The sequence below is a fragment of the Arachis hypogaea genome, chromosome 20 (assembly GCF_003086295.3).
Source record: "Arachis hypogaea cultivar Tifrunner chromosome 20, arahy.Tifrunner.gnm2.J5K5, whole genome shotgun sequence".
Classification (NCBI taxonomy): domain Eukaryota; kingdom Viridiplantae; phylum Streptophyta; class Magnoliopsida; order Fabales; family Fabaceae; genus Arachis; species Arachis hypogaea.
The window spans coordinates 22,154,723-22,175,266 of NC_092055.1; the positions used below are offsets into that span (position 1 = coordinate 22,154,723).

Below are 20,544 nucleotides of genomic sequence, written 5' to 3' on the forward strand. Positions count from 1 at the left end.
GCAAACAGCCACATCCATAAGACAAACATAATCACAGAAATATATTTTTCACATTGATATCTATTTATAACAACTCTGTAAGATAAAATTAAGTTTTAAGAAAAACTCCTACCTCGAAAAGTTGAATCCATAAACTAATTGCATCACAAGAACCATTTCTCTCTGCCCAAAATCAACTGCAGCTTCAACCACAGGTCTGCTCACCTCCACAATAGCAGAAACAGCTTTAATCACAGCAAGCAATCCCGATAACTCAATCCTAAAACATAAATACCGCAAAAACTTTAATAACATATAACGGAAAACTAACGGTGAGGGTTCACAATAAGATATACTTACGGTAACAGCAAACGGAGCAGCCGCAATCCCGAGCTGACCCGGTGGCAGCTCCGACAGTGGCCAGAAACTCCGATGATCCAACGGCAACCTTAATTTTGATATGAAATCATCGGAACTCAACCCTACAATACCAACAGCTCAGAGCCTCTAATAACATATATTGGAATATTGATTTCAAAAGTTCTGGAAGTAAAAATGCCTACCAAGAAGGCAAAGGCTCGGCGGCGGCTTCCGGCAACCAGAACGGCGGTGGTTTGCGACGGTGACACGGCTCTGGCGGCGAGACAGTGGCAGAAGGTGTCTCCCTTTCCCGTCGCGTTCTGACCCTTCATCCATAGCTCAGTTCGGCGATGGAGCAGATCCACGGTGTTGATGGAAGCACGGCGGTGACGAGCTCCCTCAACGGCGGTGCGACAGATCTGATGGCGACGGGATCCTCGGCGATGTCTTCTCTCTTCCTGCAAGCGTTCTCCCTTGGTGCGACTGCGCGGCGACTTGGCGGCAAGGCTGGGCGTGATGATGGCGCAGGAAACGGCGACGACGATGGGTTTTGGTCGGCGATGGCGACAGCTCGCGTTGACAGGGACGTTCCTCCACGACGGCACTGGCGTGGACTCCACGAACGGCGATCACCCTCCGCGGACCCCCTCTCTCTCTCTCTCTCTCTCTCTCCATCGCATCTCTCTTCAGCTGGCGGTGATGAAGATGAATAGAACGGGTGATGGGCTCCGCGGCGACCAGCTCGTAGCGGCTGCGCCGCTCTCCTCTCCTCCCTTTCTTTATTGCAGCTCTCTTTCTCTCTTCCGGCGGATCTCTCTCCATGTATGTGAATGTGCTTGTTTTATGTGTGAATGGTTGGAATGCAGAAAGAATGAGGAGATAAGGGTTGGGGGCTGTGCGGGATGAAGAGGAAAGGGAGGTGGTGAGTGTAGTAGAATTAGGGTTAATGGCAGTTTAGTCATTTTACTGAAATTAGGGGTAATAGAGTAATTGAAAACCAATTTTAATTCAACGAAATTATCTTTAAAGAAAATATTATTTAATCATAAATTTACAAATTAATTTCAATGAAATACTCTAATTAAAGGATTAGAGATAATATAATTAATTTTCTTTGTTTGTAAAAATTGAAAGTATTAAATTCCGAAATCTCCATTATTTAAATCAAATCATATAAAATTCTTATTATTTTACAATTACTAAACTTTATAATTTAAATATAGAAAATACTTCAATAATTATAAAATTGAATAAGAATCTTAATTTATTTCAAACTCAATTAATCAAAATTTACTTTATTTTTAATAAAGAAATTTCTGAAATTAAAGTCATAAATAAATAATTAAACTTGAAATTAATTTATAATAAAATTTTAAAAAATTCTGGGACTTACAACCCGAACTCTCTCCAACATTCAAATCCAGATTATAAGCATTTAAACGATGTTTGACATCTTCTGGGATGTTAGAGAAAACATCATGGAGATTCCATTAACCATCTTTCTAAATGTCTCTAATAGTTATATCAGAGTCAGATATATGTACAAAAAGAACATCTTGAGTAATTGGACCCTCAATACTCCAATTGTCAAACCAAAAAGATTGATTACGTGACCTAATGCACCAAGAGAAGGCATCCTTTAGAGCACCAAAAAGCCTTTGAGATACTCTTCAAAAAATGAGAAGCGTTGCAAGGGACAGGGCCATCTAAAACTCCGTCATTCCTCAGATAGTTCGACCTCAATAGAGCAACCCAAGGCTTGTCCTGACAATGAAAAAGTTGCCAAACCAATTTACCAAGTAAAGATATATTAACACACGTAGGATCTCTAACACCTAGGCCACCAAATTTTTTTGGAGTGACCACGGTCCTCCAATTAATAAGAGAAAGACCTCTGCCATCAACTTGACCCTTCCAAAGGAACTGTGTCATCATAGAAGATAATTTATTGCAAACCCAATTTGGAAAAAAGGATACCTGCATATGATAGATAAGAATGGATGCTGCAACAAAATTGATCAGGCAAAGTCTCCCTGCTTTATTTAAAAGCCTTCCTTTCGAATTAGCTAATCTTCCCCTCACCTTTTTAATCACCGAATGAATAGACACCCTACTGGTACGGGAATGATTAAGGTTAACTTCAAGATATCGTCCTAAGTCCAAAGCAAAATGTATTGAAGAAACACTAGTAAAAATATCTCTTCTATGAGCAGTCGCATTTTTAGAACAAAAAGCTTTAGACTTTTCAAGATTTACTTTCATGCCAGATGCCTTGCAAAAAATGTTAAAACAATGCATGACTATTTGGACCTGACTCTTTGTAGCCTGACTGTTCATACCCTGGACTGAGCTTTAAGGCCCAGGGCGGACAAGGATGGAAGGCCCGACCTCTTGTAAAGGTTGGCCCCTTGGATGACCTCTTCTGTAAAGAGGTCGGACTATCACCACAGAGGCCCTAAAAGGCCTAGAACAAAAAGGCCACCATCCACTAGAAGGCGGTTGACCCAAAGATATGATCTCACCCACAAAAGATAAGATAAGATAACAAACTTATCTCAAAAGAATCGCCAAACACTAGTATAAATATACTGGAGCACCTAGGTATAACTCATACTCCAATTCTACAAAAAACTTGCCTAAAGCCCGTACCGACTTAAACATCGGAGTCTCTTGCAGGTACCATCCCCCTTCGGTGGACAAGGATCAGTAGCTCTTCCCTCTCCAACAGATCGGGCACGGCAGATTCAACCATATCAGAAGATCTCGTCCGAGATCGGCCTCTCTGTTTCAGGTAACCCTCGAAACATTGTCACCGTTGCCGGGGACCTAGAAGTCATCCTATCACCATGCCAAACAACCCTACCAATGACCATAACTCTGGACTAGAAGAAGGAATGCCAACCAAGAACACAGATGCTACACCAACCTCCCCAAAGGACGCACACCAGTCCAAGGGAGACAAACAACCTTAGAACACAGAAATCTTAAATGCCATCCGTGAACAGTAGGATCGCCTCAAACAGCTCGAACAAGAAGCCGAACATCAGCGAGAAGCCGAGCGAGATCTCTGGAGAGAAACAAGACGGCGTCGAGAACTGGAAGACAAGCTCTTAAAACTCGAAGCCGACTTGAAAACTAAAACCGCTCAATCCAACCACGAGGATAGCCCCCACAAGGATCAAGATCCATTCACTAAGGAAATCATCAAAGCTAAAGTCCTAAAATACTTCAAAGCTCCCGACATGACCCCATATGATGGTACGTTCGATCCAAGCCACCACCTCAACAACTTTAGAAGCCGGATGTACCTCACAGATGCCTCAGACGCAACCCATTGCAAGGCCTTCCCAACCACCCTGACGAAAACGGCAATAAAGTGGTTCGACAGCTTGCCTCCGAGATCGATCACAAGCTTTGATGACCTCGCCAAGAAATTCCTAGCTAGGTTCTCCATACAAAAGGACAAAGCCAAACATGCTCCAAGCCTGCTATGGATTAAACAGGGAGATCGGGAAAGCCTCTTTAGCTACATGGAAAGATTCAATAAAGCATGCCTCGACATAGAGAATCTCCCTACAGAAGCGGCAATTATGGGACTCATCAACGGCCTACGGGAAAGGCCCTTTAGCCATTCCATATCCAAGAAACATCCGACATCCTTGAACGAGGTACAAGAGTTGGCCGAAAAATATATCAATATGGAGGAGAACTCTTGATTAGGAGAAACCTCCAAAACTGGATTCTCCGACCCACCTCGGGATAAGGATAAGGAGTCCAGGAAAAAGAAGACCAATCCGCAGAGAAGCCCAAGAAATACCACAACTACACACCTCTTCGGGTATCCCTTGTAGATGTCTACCGAGAAATATGCAACACAGAAAAGATCCCACAACCCCGCGCAATAAAGCACAAAAGGGGAGGAAGTCGGACCGAATACTGTGAATACCATAGAATCTATGGGCACCCCACTAATGAGTGATACGACTTGAAGAACGTCATAGAAAAACTGGCTCGAGAAGGAAGGCTGAACCGGTTCTTGGCCAACAAAATTGACGAGCCAAAAAAGAGAAGAAGGGATGATGAGGAGGGACGAGCTGAACGACCTCCCACACCCCAAAAAGGCACGTTCACATGATCAATGGAGGATTCGCAGAAGGAGGAATCTCCAAATCATCTCGGAAAAGATACCTTAAAGAAGTATACCATCTCGGGGAAGGAGATAGATCACCCGACCTCCCCACTATTGCCTTCACCAAAGAGGATGCTGCGGGCATCATCCCCGGGCACGATGACCCCATGGTCATCACCATCATATTGGCGAATGCCAACCTCCACCGAACACTGGTCGATCAGGGAAGCTCCACGGACATCTTATTCAAATTCGCCTTCGACAAGCTCAGACTGCAAGAAAAAGAGCTCAGAGCATATCCCAATAGCATGTTCGGGCTCGGAGAAGCCCTGATCCAGCCTCTCGGATACATTCCACTACACACAACTTTCGGAAAGGGAACCCGGTCCAGAACACTGAGTATAGACTACATCGAAGTTGACGTGAGCTCCGCATACAACACCCTTATAGGCCAGATGACCTTAAATCAGCTCGCCGTAGTGGTCTCCACCCCCCACCTATGCATGAAGTTCCCAATCCCAGAAGGCATTGCCACCATCAAAGGAGACCAAAGGCCCGCGCAGCGTTGCTATAATGAAAGCCTAAACTTAAAAGGCGACCCCAGGGGAAAAGAGTCCAACACCATTGGACTCGGAGGAGCCCGAGCTCGAGAAGAACTTCGCCCGCAACCAGAAGGCAAAACAGAGGAGGTCCGAATTGGGGACTCTCAAGATAAAACAACAAGCATAGGTGCAAACCTAAAAGAAGACCTAAAAGAGCTGCTGATAAATTTCCTAAAGAAGAATTCCAACCTATTCGTGTGGAAGGCTGCAGATATGCCCGGTATAGATCCCGGCTTAATGTGCCACAAGCTGTCGATATACCTCGGATCCCGACTAGAGCAACAAAGGCACAGAAAGCTCGGTCCAGAAAGGTCACAAGTAGTGGAGGAACAAGTACGAGCCTTATTAGAGGTAAGGTTTGTAAGGGAAGTCAAATACCCACTATGGCTAGCTAATGTCGTACTGGTCAAAAATCCAAATGGAAAGTGGCAGATGTGTGTCGACCACACCGACCTCAACAAAGCTTGCCCAAAAGACCCCTACCCCCTCCCGAGTATCGACACACTAGTCGACGCTTCATCAGGATACAAGTACCTTTTCTTCATGGACGCTTGCTCAGGATACAATCAGATCCCGATGCATCAACCCGACCAAGAGAAAACCTTGTTCCTAACCCCGAAGGCAAACTACTGTTATATTGTCATGCCATTCAGACTCAAGAACGCGGGGGCTACATATCAGAAGTTGATGAATAAAGTCTTTGCCGACCACATCGGAAAGCTAATGGAAGTATATGTAGACGACATACTGGTAAAAACACAAAAGGAAGAAACGCTGCTACCCGACCTCGCTGAAGTATTCAGCACCATAAGAAGGCACAAGATGAAACTAAATCCCACAAAGCGCACCTTCACAGTAGAGGCTGGCAAATTCCTAGCGTTCACGCTTACCCAGAGAGGTATTGAGGCAAACCCAGACAAATGCCAAGCTATACTCAACATGAAAAGCCCGACCTGCATCAAGGAGGTACCACAGCTAAACGGAAGGTTAGCGACCCTATCCAGGTTCCTAGCCGGATCGGCCATAAGATCTCTCATTTTCTACGCCACCCTAAGGAAAGGAAAGAGGTTTGAATGGACCCCAGAATGTGAACAAGCCTTCCAAGACTTCAAAACATTCCTGGGGAAACCGCCTATCCTAACCCGACCTCAACAGGGAGAAGAATTGGTCCTATATCTCACCGTGGGAAGTCGGGCGACAGACTCAACCCTAGTCAGAGAGGACGAGAACGGACAACAACCCATCTATTTCAGCAGTAAGGCTTTACAAGGGGCTGAACTAAACTAACCAAAGATAGAAAAGTTTGCCTACGCCCTTATACTTACTTCCCAATGGCTTCGACTATACTTCCAAGCTCAGACCATCAGAGTACAAACCAACCAACCCATGAAAGAGATCCTTCAGAAAATCGACTTGGCCAGAAGAATCCTACAATGGGCAATAGAACTATCCGAGTTCAACCTCAAGTACTAAGCGCGGACAGCCATCAAATCCCAACACCTGGCCGACTTCATCGCAGAGTACACCGATGCATCAGGGACCCCATCGAGTGGAACATGTACGTCGACAGCTCATCAAACAACATCGAGAGTGGAGCCGGCATCATCCTGGAAAGTGACCAAGGGACACAACTCAAACTCTCCTTAAGGTTCGAGTTTCCCGCCTCAAATAATCAAGCCGAGTATGAAGCCTTATTGGCTAGTTTGAAGCTGGCTAGGGAAGTCGGAGTACAAAAGCTTACCATCTTCAGCGATTGACAAATAGTTACGTCGCAGATAGAGGGAAGCTACCAGGAAAAAGACCCCACCATGAAAAGGTATATTGAAAAACCAGAGAGTAGCTCGGGAAATTCACGGGATATAAGATCCGACAAATACCTCGAGAGCAAAATGCCCGAGCCGACGCACTTTTAAAGCTAGCCAGAACTAAACCAGGGGGAAATAATAGGAATCTCATCCAAGAGACCCTACAAAACCCGTCAACCTTGGAAGAAAAGAAGGTCCTAAACATATCAGACCAAAACCAAGGGTGGATGGCTCCCAAAATCAACTACCTCAAATCCGAAACACTCCCTGTAGATAAAAAGGAGGCAAAAAGACTCATACGAGAAGCACAATATTTTATTCTAGTGCACGATCTCCTATACAGAAGAGGGATCTCAACACCCCTCCTAAAATGCATCCTGACCTCCGCCACAAAGGAAGTCCTAGAAGAGATCCACAGTGGCATGTGCGGCAACCACCTCCGGGCACGAGCTCTTTTTAAAAAGGTACTCCGAGCTGGTTTTTACTAGCCGACCTTGCAAAAGGAAGTAACAGAGTTCGTCAAGACATGTCCCCCATGCCAGAAGCACGCCAACTTTCATATCGCCCCACCTGAAGAGCTCATCTGCGTCACTTCACCCTGGCCGTTCGCAAAGTAGGGGCTCAACCTTCTCGGACCATTCCCCCAGGGATCAGGGCAAGTCAAGTTCCTCATTGTAGGAATAGACTACTTCACAAAGTGGATCGAGGCAGAGGCATTGGCCGCCGCCATCATCCAAAGAAGTTGGAAATTCCTATACAGAAACATTGTCACAAGGTTTGGGATCCCATGCTCTATCACCACGGACAATGGTACTCAGTTCACTGATACGGGCTTTAGAAACCTGGTAGCTGATCTGAAAATCAAACACCAATTCACCTCGGTGGAACACCCACAAGCCAATGGACAGGCAGAAGCCGCCAACAAAGTCATATTGATTGGGTTAAAACGTAGACTTCAGGACGCAAAATGAGCCTGGGTTGAAGAGCTCCCACAAGTCCTATGGGCATACTAGACGACGCCACACTCCACCACTGGAGAATCACCTTTCCAACTTGCCTACGGAATGGAGGCAATGATTCCTATAGAGGTAGAGGAAAGATTCCCTAGAGTAATCTTCTATAATGAGGATACCAACTCCCAAGCACAAAAGGAAGAGCTCGACCTACTTCCAGAAGTCCGAGAAAGAGTTCGGATTAAAGAGGAAGCGCTAAAGCGTCGAATGGCTTCAAGGTACAACCGGAAGGTAATCCAATGAAGCTTCGCTACCGACGATCTCATTCTAATCCAAAATGATATCGCAGCAGGTCGGTCAGGATAAGGGAAGCAAGCAGCTAACTGGAAAGGGCCATACCGAGTCACAGAAGTACTAGGAAAAGGTTACTATAAGGTGGCCGACCTCAAAGGGCGGGAGCTTCGAGGTCATGGCATGCCTGTAAATAAGAAGGTACTACAGCTAGGAAGAGGTCTCAGGCCAAGGAGCGCTCTTTTTTACCCTAAAGGGTTTTTTAATGAGGCACCAGGCCGAGACCCAAAAGCTGCCCGACTGGTAGGGTAAGCCCTCATATGTACATACTCTTGTTTACATTTTTTGATTTTGCTACTTGAATAAAAATTTAAGATTCCCTAAAAAGTTTTCTGCCAAGACGCATTAATCTACACTCAAAATAAACACAAAACTCATCGCCCGACCAGAAAAGGCCGGCAAGGTGAAGCGATAAAAGCCCAAGTTAATTCAAGAAGTTATAATAGGTAACCCATATAAAGCGGCCTGACGAGGTCGAACTAAAATGGGATTAATAAAAATAACTTAAGAAGGCCCGACAGAGAAGTCGGACCAATGAAAAGATCACTACAAGGGGAACAATGGCATAAAAAGGCCAAAAAGGTTGAAAAACCTAGGCTCGAAGTGCTTAGCTAAAGGATACAAGTCCTGAAAAGGGATGCCACTTAAAAAGCGAAAGCACGACCTCAAGACAGGGCTAAAAAATCATCCAAATAAACTAAAAAGAAAAGGTTCTACATGAGAATACTACCTAAAAGGTTATTGGAAATCGAGTAAAAAGCTCGGACAACAAACCGTGAGGATGACGTCGCCAAAGCAGAAGGTTGCCAACACAACTAAAACAAGGCGCAGTCCAAAGGACAAAGTTAGAAGTTCATGGAGCAAACACTACCTTAGAAGATGTCAGACCAGAGAGATCCAAACATCTAAATTCCAAAGGCATGAGAACCTGCGAAGGGATACCATCGCCAAACACAGGACCGCATGAAGGTAGAAGAAAAAATAAAAGGTACTTTGCCAAAACCGAATACCCACAGCTAGACACATCAAAAAAGCTTTTTAAAACATTAAAGATTCAAGGGCTACCCCCACGGCAACCCAAGAGTAAGAAGGTGTTTTGATTAAAGCAAAAAGTTGCCAAGAAGCAACTATAGAGTGTCCGAAAACCGCCCAAACAGAATTACAAACCAAAAGTCCAAAAAGGTCCATAGGTCGGACCATATCAAAATACATAGTAAAAATAAGAGAGAAAATCACAGACAATCCAGCTTTGCCCCAGTCGCCGCATCCTGAGGGCCAGGAGGGATGATAGAAATTGGGACAGCACCAACCACACCGTCAGATCCATTTAGAATCTCCAAATCAGGCTCCACCTCGGGCTTGGATGTCTCAGCAGGAGGGGCTGTAGAAGCTTTAACAGCTGACACCAAAGGAGGAGCCTCATCATCATCATCAGGAGCAGGCACAATTTTGCCATCGTCCACAATATTGTCCATGCTAAACAGACTAAGGTCGGCATCAGGAGCAATAACCCAGACTTGACCCTTCAGATTCTCATACAAAGCAGTCATACCCTTCACCACATGACCCTGGAGCTCAGCATAGTTGTCATAAGTGGACTGAAGCCTCTCCTTGGTCTCCAACAGCTCGCCATAGGTCTGAGTATAACTCTCCTTGGCCTTCTTGGCTATATCATCAGCAAGGTTAGCAGCAGCCTCCGCGGCAGTAGCCCGAGCCTTCTCCTTTTCCAGATCAAGCTCCAGCCCGACGTTCTTCACCTCTAGCTCAAGCCTTAACCCCTCCACCCTATCATAATCGGCCTTGGCCTTCTCAAGAAAAACACTAGTAGCATGGATAGGGGATTTCCGGAAGTCCCGAGACAAAGCAGCAATAAGATTAGCCATCTAGATACTATTGCTCGAAATAAAGTCAAGATGGTGAAGGATTGACACGTCATCGGTCGGAACCTTGCCATAAGGAGCGATAAGCTCTGAAGCAAAACCCACACCATCAAAATCTTTATCATTCAAATCATAAGTCCCGGCGGTCCTCGGTTTCTTGGGAGGAGGACCAGATGAAGACGGAGAGGAGGCAGTACCAGAAGTCGACAAGGGTGGATCAGTAGAAACCGACTGAACTCGAGGAGTCGGGATGACCTTCCTCGGACCCGAAAGATCGGACTCCGGCTTCTTGGGGGGAATCTAGCTAGAACCCTCCTCCGACATCTTACCCTGAATATTTTAGGCAGCCACTCTTTTTTGGTCTTCCTGAGGAACTTCATCGAATTGGAGTTGGCAACCATATCTGAAAAAAGAAGCAAAAGACCACAGAAACAATCACACGGTAAACAAATAAAAGCAACAAGAAAGACTGCCGTATAAGTAAGTCGGACACTACCTAGTTCGGAACGTAGGAGAGCAGGATCCCCTAAAAACCTCTTTGTGTCCAGATGAGGAGGCTCTCCCCAGTGCTTCTCCAAGACACCCACAAAGGCCCTCTCTACCTCATCTAGACTCTCCCACGAATATTTAAGGACCACGGGAACTTTTTGCCAACAAAGGGGAAAGGTCGGCTCATTATTATTCTCATCTAGAAAGAAGGGGTGAACATCCCCAAAAGCTCGGATTTTGAAATAAAAGTTTTTAAAATCGTGGAAGGAGTCATCAAAAATAGCGAAAACTTTCTTGCCCTGGGTAGCACGGAAAGAAATCCAAGAAATCCTGACACAGCAACTGAAAAATTTTCATGAAAGCCCAAGAGTTTGGGTGGAGCTGCGAAGGAGCTACGTTACAATTCCAAAGGACGTCGGTCTCAAATGGAATAAAGGGAAGGGTAATACCTAATTTGGTTAAAAAGCAATCATAAGAATAAAAGAAAGGGCGTTCGGCCCAACCTAAAGGGGGGAAACTAACCCTCTCCTTGGGATTGGGCGATAGCAGTGACATTAAGATTTTTGCCAGTAAAGAAGTTCATAAAAACAGTCGCGTTGTAGATATAGTCTCTAAACCGATAAAAATCCCTTCGTACAAATGTTTTGGTTGTCACAAGTAACAAACCCCTTTTAAAATTGATAACCGAGTATTTAAACCTCGGGTCGTCTTCTCAAGGAATTGCAGGGAGGTATGTTCTTATTATTGGTTATGAGTTTGTAAATTGGGGAAATTTGGAGTTTGGGCAATGGGCACAGGTATATTTTCAAAGAAATAAAAATAAATAAATAACTGTAAAGCAAACTTTTGGCAAGGTATGAGAAATTGGAAGTCCAGACTTAGTTATTCTTATCAACAACAATGAAAGTTGAATCTCAATTCCACTTAGTCAACCTTTACTAAAGTAAAGGTAAGTCAAGGGACTAATTAGTTTGATCTTCGAATCCTATTTATTTCTTAAGAAAAGGTTGGGATTATTGAAGCTCAGTTCAATTAGCAAAGATAACAGTTATCAATTATGCTGTTGAGTTGGATAACTTCTGAGTTACTGATTTCTTAACCAAAACCAAAAATGTAAAAAGCTAAAATATAAATCACAAATATCTGGAATACCTCAAATAAAATACATTCAAAGTAGTAAAATCTAACATGAAAAAGTTCATAAGCCAATTGGGAAAATAAAAATAAAGAACTTGGGATTGAGAGTTACCCCTAAAACTAGGAGAAGTCCTAAATCCTAAGAGAGAGAAGAGAGAACCTCTCTCAAAACTAATCTAAATCATGAGAAGTGAATTATGAGAGCCTGATGATGAATGGATGCATTCTCCCACTTTATAGCCTCTAATCTGTGTTTTCTGGGCCGCAAACTGGGTCAGAAACAGCCTAGAATTCGCTGGAGAAGAATTCAAACACGCTGATTTCCGTCACTGCGACGCGGCCGCATGGGTCACGCGGTCGCGTCACCTAGCGTCAAAGCAACTATGGCATATTATATATCAAATCGAAGCCCCGGACGTTAGCTTTCCAATGCAACTAGAACCGCATCGTTTGGACCTCTGTAGCTAAAGTTATAGCCATTTGAGTGCGAAGAGGTCAGGCTGGACAGCTTAGCAATCTCTCCAACTTCTTGTATTCCTTCCACTTTTGCATGCTTCCTTTCCATCCTCTAAACCATTCCTGCCCTGTAATCTCTGAAATCACTTAATAAACATATCAAGGCATCTAATGGAAATAAGAGAGGATTAATAATAAGCAAATATAAGATCAAAGAAGAATGTTTTCAATCAAAACACATAATTAGGAAGGAAATATAAAACCATGCAAATAGTATGAATAAGTGGGTAAAGAGTTAATAAAAACCACTCAATTGAGTACAAGATAAACCATAAAATAGTGGTTTATCAAGCAGCTCATAATTTTTCTCATCCTCCATGTTCTCGCACACCCTATGAAACCTCCTAAACTTCTCACAGTACTCTGGGTCTACTACAGTCACACAATTAGCACTATGGAATCTAACCAGTCAGCCATACCAGGAGGGACCTTTTTAGATATCTCGACAATATTCTTACGAGAAGACATATAAAAACTACACCTACAGGAAGAAAACGAAAGAAGGGTTACCACCAAACAAACTCGAGCAAAGGCAGAAATCAATAGCAGGCAAAAGGACGCCCCAAGGTTCACGAAAATAGTAGAAGATAATCAAACAGAAACCAGGGGCACCCTTTGGAGGCAACAATATAGGCACAAGAAAGAAGGAATGCAAAAAAGACAAAACCCTAACCTTTTTTCAGTAAAAAGAAAAAACACGAAGAGAAAACCAAGAAACACAGGTGCCAACAACTTCACAAAGGCGCAGCAAAACAAAAGATCAAAACTTTTTTAAGAAAACAAAAAGCATGCAACCAACACTAAGGAGGATCGCAACCATCAAACAAACAAAGAAAATGCGACAAAGTACCAACCTGCAAGCGAGGAAGAAAACAGCGACAGCAAGCGTACAACAGAGACATGAACAATCCACACCAACGAGCGCTTCGAAACCTCAAAGAAAGTAGGAAGCTTGGCGCAAAATCAAAGGAGCAAGAGCCGAAGGAAAGAAACTCTTTTTCCAGGTATGAGAAAGCAAAGACGAAGAGCAAGCAAAGAGCAATGATTTCAAATGACATGTAAAGCGGGAAGAAGAAATGGCCAAAGGAATAAAATGCCCAATCAATAGGCTTTAAAAGCGCTCGCATACTCCCAAGGAAACAACGCTCTCGAGAAATCAACGCAGCAATAAAAGAGCGAAAGCAAAAATGCTTTGCATTTTCAAAACGGCATTTAAATGATGCGAAACTCACGTACGGAGAAGCAGACCGAACAGATGCTTGAACACGACTTCCTTAAGCAGGGGCACTGTTCATACCCTGGACTGAGCTATAAGGCCCAGGGCAGACAAGGATAGAAGGCCCGACCTCTTCTAAAGGTTGGCCCCTTGGACGACCTCTTCTGTAAAGAGGTCAGACTATCACCACAGAGGCCCTAAAAGGCCCAGAACAAAAAGGCCACCGTCCACTAGAAGGTGGTTGACCCAAAGATATGATCTTACCCACAAAATATAAGATAAGATAATAAACTTATCTTAAAGGAAGATCGCTAAACACTAGTATAAATACACTGGAGCACCCAGGTATAACTCATACCCCAATTCTACAAAAAATTTGCCTAAAGTCCGTACTGATTTAAGTATCAGAGTCTCTTACAGGTGCCACCTCCCTTCGATGGACAAGGATCAGTAGCTCCTCCCTCTCCAGCAGATCGGGCACAGTAGACTCGACCATATCAGAAGATCTCGTCCGAGATCGGCCTCTCCGTTTCAAATAACCATCGGAACACCGACAGAATATTAAGAGATCATCTGCAAACATCAAATGAGAGAATTTCGGGCCATCCCTAGTGACAAAAACTAGTTTTCACACACCCTCGACCACCTTATGAGATATATAGCAAGTCAGTCTTTCCATACAAAGCATAAATAAGTAAGGAGACATTAGATCACCCTGTCTAAGCCCCTTTCTAGGAGCAAAACTATCCAATCTATTCCCATTCCACATAATAGAAAGAGATAATGCAAAGACACAATTCATAATCAAATTAACAGTGATGATAGAAAAACCAAAAGCAATGAGAGTACTCTCTAAAAACCTCCAATCCACCCTGTCATAAGCTTTTTCAAGATCAATTTTAAAAGCAAGAGTACCTTTCTTGGATTTTGTGTGCTTCATGAAATTCAGAATTTCTTGGGCTACAATAATATTATCAGGAGCACCACGACCCAGAATAAAACCTCCTTGTAAAGGACTAACAATATCTGGAAGAAAGGGCCGAAGTCGATTAGTTAATACTTTGGTGATAATTTTATAAACAACATTACACAAGCTAATAGGCTTGAAATGCTTCATAAAGGTAAGGTTATCAATTTTAGGAATAAGCACAATCAGAGTTTTTATGATGATAGGATTTAAGTACTCTCCCAAAAAAGTGCTCCGGATAACATTCCAAACCTCAGTGCCTACTATCTCCCAATATTCTTTAAAAAAAAAAGCTTGAAAGCCATCTGGACCCGGAGCCTTAAAAGGACCGATACTGAATACTGCTGACTTGATTTCTGCAAAAGAGACAGGATCAATTAACTTAGCACAAGCCTCGGTGCTTAGAGTGGGCATCGGAACATCCCCTAAACAATCAACTTCAACCTATTCCGTTGTACTAAAGAGATTCTTGTAAAAAGATAGGGCTTCTTCTTGGAGAATATCTGGATCAGTAGACCAAGACCCATCTCTAACATATAATCCATGTACTCTATTATGATTTCTACGCACCAAAGTCTGAAGATAAAAGAATTTAGTGTTTCTATCCTCATACTTGACCTACTACTCTCTAGATTTCTGGTATCAAAAAAGTTCCTCTTGCAATAAAAGCCTATTGTAATCTTTCCTCAGTTCAGCTTCTTCAATTCTCAGAGACAACACATCGGTAACCTTCAAACGCCATTGAATCTAATCAATCTGATATTCCAGCTTACTTTTTTGCACAAAAATATTTCCAAAAACATTTGAGTTAAAGTCCAAAGAAGCCCGTTGAACCATCTTAAGCCTTTCAGTAACGCTTCCAAACCCTTGATTCCAAGCCTTACTAATAACATGTTTATAAGAAGGGTGTGTTGCCCACGCAGCTTGGAACCTAAAAGGACGAGAACCTTTCACTCTGGGGCCATCATGACAATGAACTAAAATAGGGCAATGATCAGAATGAAGCATGCTAAGAATTTCAAAATAATCCTCAGGAAATATTGTCATCCACGCCTCATTAACTAGTGCTCTATCCAAGTTTTTAGCCAAGTCTCTGCCAGCCTGAACTGTTCTATACCAAGTATATCTCCTATCAGTCACTTTAAGATCAAAGAATTCACAGTCATCTAGAGTAGTAGCTAATAGACTAGCTCTGTGAGAAGAAAAATAAGCACCCGTACTCTAGTCTGGTGCCACAATCTCATTAAAATTACCAACGACCAGCCATGGTTCATTATGTGATGAATTAATAGAACGTAAATTATCCCAAAGCATACTTCTTTTTTTGAATTGAAGACTCCCAGACACTACGCTACAAAGCCAAACTAAGTTACCCACACTTACTTTTACTGTAATACATTGGTCAGTTTGGTCAGTAACCACACAAGAAGCATTATCAATAGAAGAGAGAAACCAAATGCCACCCCTGTGTCCTACTACTTCCTCAACACCAACACAATAAAAACCCAATTTCTCCTAAAAATTCTTCAAATTATTAAACACGGTATGAGTCTCAAAGAGAAAGAAGAAAGATGGTTTATATATTCTCACCAAATTTTTGCAATGAACACGGGCCATCTTGTTAGACGCATCCCTCACATTCCAGTCTATGATATTGAAACTATCCATAAAAAACAGCAAAAAGAGAACTCTAGTAACACACCCGAGACTCAACATGATGTCCCTATCTTCGACGATCCCGCCTTTAATGGACTCTCAAGTTGCAACTCAATTTTCTCCGTCGAAACTTGCGCCACACCCACCGCCGATGCTCCATCCTTATCTGTCGGCAAATTCTGCAAAGAGTTTGGGCGAGAGCACTTCTGCACAGTGCCATTTGTTGTCTCACCTTGTTGCTGATGATGTACATTATGATGGGTCCCTGAAGAAACCATACTAACCAGCTTTCCAATATTGATACCCCTGCTTAATTTTATTTTGGATCCAATAACATGTGTTGAACGTTGATGATTAGGCCTTATCCAAGTATTGGTAGCCTTGTTAGGAGTCTTCTTTGCTTTTGGTTAGACCTGATGGGTGCTAGGAGAAGGCTTTTGACCTATTTTATATTTTTCTTTCCTAATTACTTGAGTCCAACCTTCTAAATCCTCATGTTGTGCATGGTCTACGTGAACAACATGCAACTCACTCTCCACCAAATTCGGGACAGCAACATTTACGGTCTCACCTCCAAAATTCTTGCCAAAATGAAAACTTGCCATTTTCACATGCACCGGATGTTTTGAATTTTAGCTTTCTGGCTGCTTTGCTACATCACTGACCACCTTGGCATTAGTTCCTCCTCCCGCATTGCTGTCAGTCTTGCACACCTTCATATCATGACCAAACTTGAGACAGGAGCCACAAATAAGGTGAAGACTTTCATATTCAATCTCATATTCAACACCTTCAATAAGAATCTTTTTAGTCACTGGCAATCCTAAATCTATCTGAACAGAGGTACGAGCATATCGTTCTCTTTCAGCTAATTTTGTTGCCAAATCAACCTTGACGGGGATGCCAACTACAGCTGCAACACGGAGCATTGCATCTTCTTGGTAGCACCAAATTGGTAATTCAGAAATTCTAATCCATACTAGAGTTGCTTTAAAACAGTTTTCACTTGATCTGAACTCTTGATCCCAAGGTTTCACTGCCACATAATTTCTCTCAATCATCCATGGACCTCCTAAGATAACCTTTTCTCGCTCCTCAGCCACATCAAACTTTACAAGAAAATAGTCAAACCCCACGTCTAATGATAACATTATTTATAGAAAGAATAAAACTAATGTTTTGAAAACATTAAAGGCACAAATAGCAATTCTTTTTAGAAAATTGAAAAACAACTAGATCCTAAAATGAGAGAAATCATAGATTTCTTACAGTGAGATTTCAGTTATTTTTAAAACTTCATACAAATATACTATTGTGCTCATATATCACATCTAAATGCACAAGCAAATTTTGATGGCATTATTGTGTTTATTACTGAAGACGCAAGAAGTAAAATAATATATAGGAGTAATGATGCAATAATATAGTGCATTCAAGTTGAATGTTACCATAAAAGAGTAAACAACTACTTCTGACCATAAAAAATTTGAATGCTAACAAATCTATTCATAAAAAAAGAAATTAATATTATACTCCTAAAAATAAATTTCAGTTGACAAAGTTATCCAAACTTCAAAAATTATTTAAAATTGCTAAAATACCCTTTACTATCCTAACCTAATTCAAATTCTTCTGATTCTACTCCACCCTTAATTTCTTTTTCACCACCTATCCACCACAATTTCTCTTCTCCCTCTTTTCTTTTGCATTTTAATATAACATACTACTATAAAAATCTCATCCAAACTTTCAATTATTTCAATACTGCACATATTCTTTGTCGAATCTTTTTTATAAAGATTCAATCACCTAAGATATATAGGGTTCTTAGTCATTTCCAGCTATGAATGTATATGGTTGGCATATTTAAATTTGAATTCAAATAGTACTATTATAAGCCAATTGAATGATCAAATTAAAATATAAAAATAAAATAAACACTAATTATACTTATCCAGAAATCAAATAAATCATCCAAAAAGAAGAAGATTGTTATTAACATATAACACAAGTGAATATAGATTAAGGTGCTGAATATACTTAAAATATCAAGTTCGGAAAGGTTACATTTCTCATTGATGTGATCAGAATTTATACAGCCTTGGTATTACACCAGAATACAACAAAGTAGGAGATATACATGCGGTCAAAGCTATACAAGAGCTATAGTTAAGGAACTAAGTAAACTGATATACAACAAGATAAAGCTATTTACAAGGAGATAATAATGTGATAATATAGTTAGTTACTGTAGAATAGGAGACTGCCGTTAATACCCCCTGCAAGCTCATGGTTGTGGAAGAACATGCAGCTTGGATCAGAGCTTGCAAAACCGTGATGTTCCTACAACTTTAGTGAAAATGTCGGCTCGTTGATCAGCTGAGCGCACATAACAAATAATAAGATCACTTGCATCAACTTGGTCCTTCATAAAGTGATAATCTATTTTTATATTCTTGGACTTGTCGTGAATGACCGGATTAGAGCTGAGAAAAATGGCACTAACATTGTCACAGAGTAACATAGGAGCTGTAGCAGTAGAGAGATGAAGTTCACGCAGAAGCTCACGAAGCCAATCCAATTCAGTGGTAGCAAAAGCTATGGCACGGTACTCAGTTTCAGTGCTAGAACGGGCAACCACTTTATGTTTTCGGGAGGACCAACTGATGAGATTACCACCAAGAAAAATAGCAAAGTCATGTTTAAGACTTACAATCAACAATGTCACTAGCCCACCCGGCATCGAAAAAAGCAACAAGATGATGATCTTTGGAAGGATAAAGAGTGAGACCATAGTCAAGAGTACCACATCAGTATCTTAGAATCCTTTTAAATGCTTTCCAATGAATTTCAGTAGGAGAATGCATGAATTGACAAACACAGTTAACAACATAAGTAATTTTAGGACGGGAAATAGTGACATACTGAAGAGCACCAACAATGCTACGATATAAGTGAGGGTCACCAAGAGGATCACCAATCTGAGTAAGTTGCGAGCCGGGTTCAGCTGGGGAGGAGATGGAGTTGGTTGTGGTCATCTTGGAGCGGTCGAGAATGTCACGAATATATTTGGTTTAGGAGAGGAAAAGAGAGGTAGAAGATCTAGTGACTTCAATACCAAGAAAGTAATGAAGGTCACCTAGATCTTTGAGGGAGAAGGTTTGATTGAGGTTGGAAATGAAAGTGGTGATGAAAGAGGGAGAGTTTCTTGTGATAATGAGATCATCAACATAGACAAGAATATAAGTAGTGATTCCATTGAGGTGATAGACAAAGAGAGAGGTATCGGAGTAGCAAGAACGGAAGCCATGAGTAAACAAAAAGCCTTTCAGTTTATTGAACCAAGCCCGGGGAGCCTGTTTGAGGCCATAGAGAGCCTTGTGTATTTTACAGACATGTAGTGGGTGGGTAGGATCAATAAAACCCTCTGGTTGCTCCATGTAAACAACTTCACCAAGATCACCATTCAAGAAAGCATTATTAATGTCTAGTTATCGAAGGGACCATCCATGAGACAAGGCAATACTAAGAATCAGGCGAACAGTAGTTGGACGGACCACAGGACTGAAAGTGTCAAAGAAGTGCACACCTTCCTCTTGATGAAAACCTTTGGCAACAAGCCGAGCTTTGTACCGTTCAATAGACCCATTAAATTTTTGTTTGACCCTATTGACCCACTTACAGCCAACAATATTAGTATTAGCGGACTTTCGAACAAGAGTCCATGTCCCATTAGTCATAAGAGTATTATATTCAGCCTGCATAGTGGTTTGCCAGTGAGGATATTTTGAGGCATGAGAGAATATTTTGGGTTCAAGAAGGGATGAGGGCAGGTGAGGAGGAGGGCTTTTTGTGGCGGTGAAGAGTTTAGGTTTGAGTGAGTTGGTTTTGGCACGGCTAGTCATAGAGTGAGTAGAGGTGGAGGAAGAGCGATAGTAAGATGGTGGAGGAGGTGGCGGAGGAGAAGGGAGGGTGAATATGATGATGCTGATGATGAGGTAGGAGATGTAGAAGTGGGAGAAGATGGATGGTCTGAGGTAGTCATGGAGGGGGAAGACGGAGTAAGTGAGGGAGTAGGAGTAGGGCTGTATTGCGCAAAGGGTGAAGGGGGAGGTGACGAGGTAGGGGAGTGAGGAGCAGTTGTAAGGTCAATGACAGAAGGGAGGGGAATGCATGAGGGCATGGAGGTGGAGGTAGTGGGTAAAATAGAGGAGGTGAGGCAGCAGAGTAGGAAAAAACACTCTCATTGAAGATCACGTGTCTAGCAATATATAGCCGAGAAGAAGGGATGTGTAGGCAACAATACCCCTTGTGCTTGGAGCTATAACCCACAAAGAGACAAGGAAGAGACCTGAATTCCAGTTTATTGTTATTGTAGGGTCGGATATAAGGATAACACAAACACCCGAAGGTTTTGAGGAATTTATAATCTGCAATTTTGTGGTTGAGAAGTTGGTAGGGTGATTTATTTTATAACGTGGGGGTGATGGTACGATTGGACAAA

The 20,544-nt window shown here is 42.2% G+C and overlaps 1 protein-coding gene across 1 annotated transcript; it reads right to left on the bottom strand.

The window, feature by feature from the left end:
• Positions 1–16,672: 16,672 nt before the first annotated feature.
• On the bottom strand, positions 16,673–17,191 carry LOC114926118 (uncharacterized). The gene has a single exon (XM_029296588.1). It carries the CDS (start codon positions 17,189–17,191, stop codon positions 16,673–16,675), a length of 519 nt encoding a protein of 172 aa, XP_029152421.1.
• Positions 17,192–20,544: the final 3,353 nt, after the last annotated feature.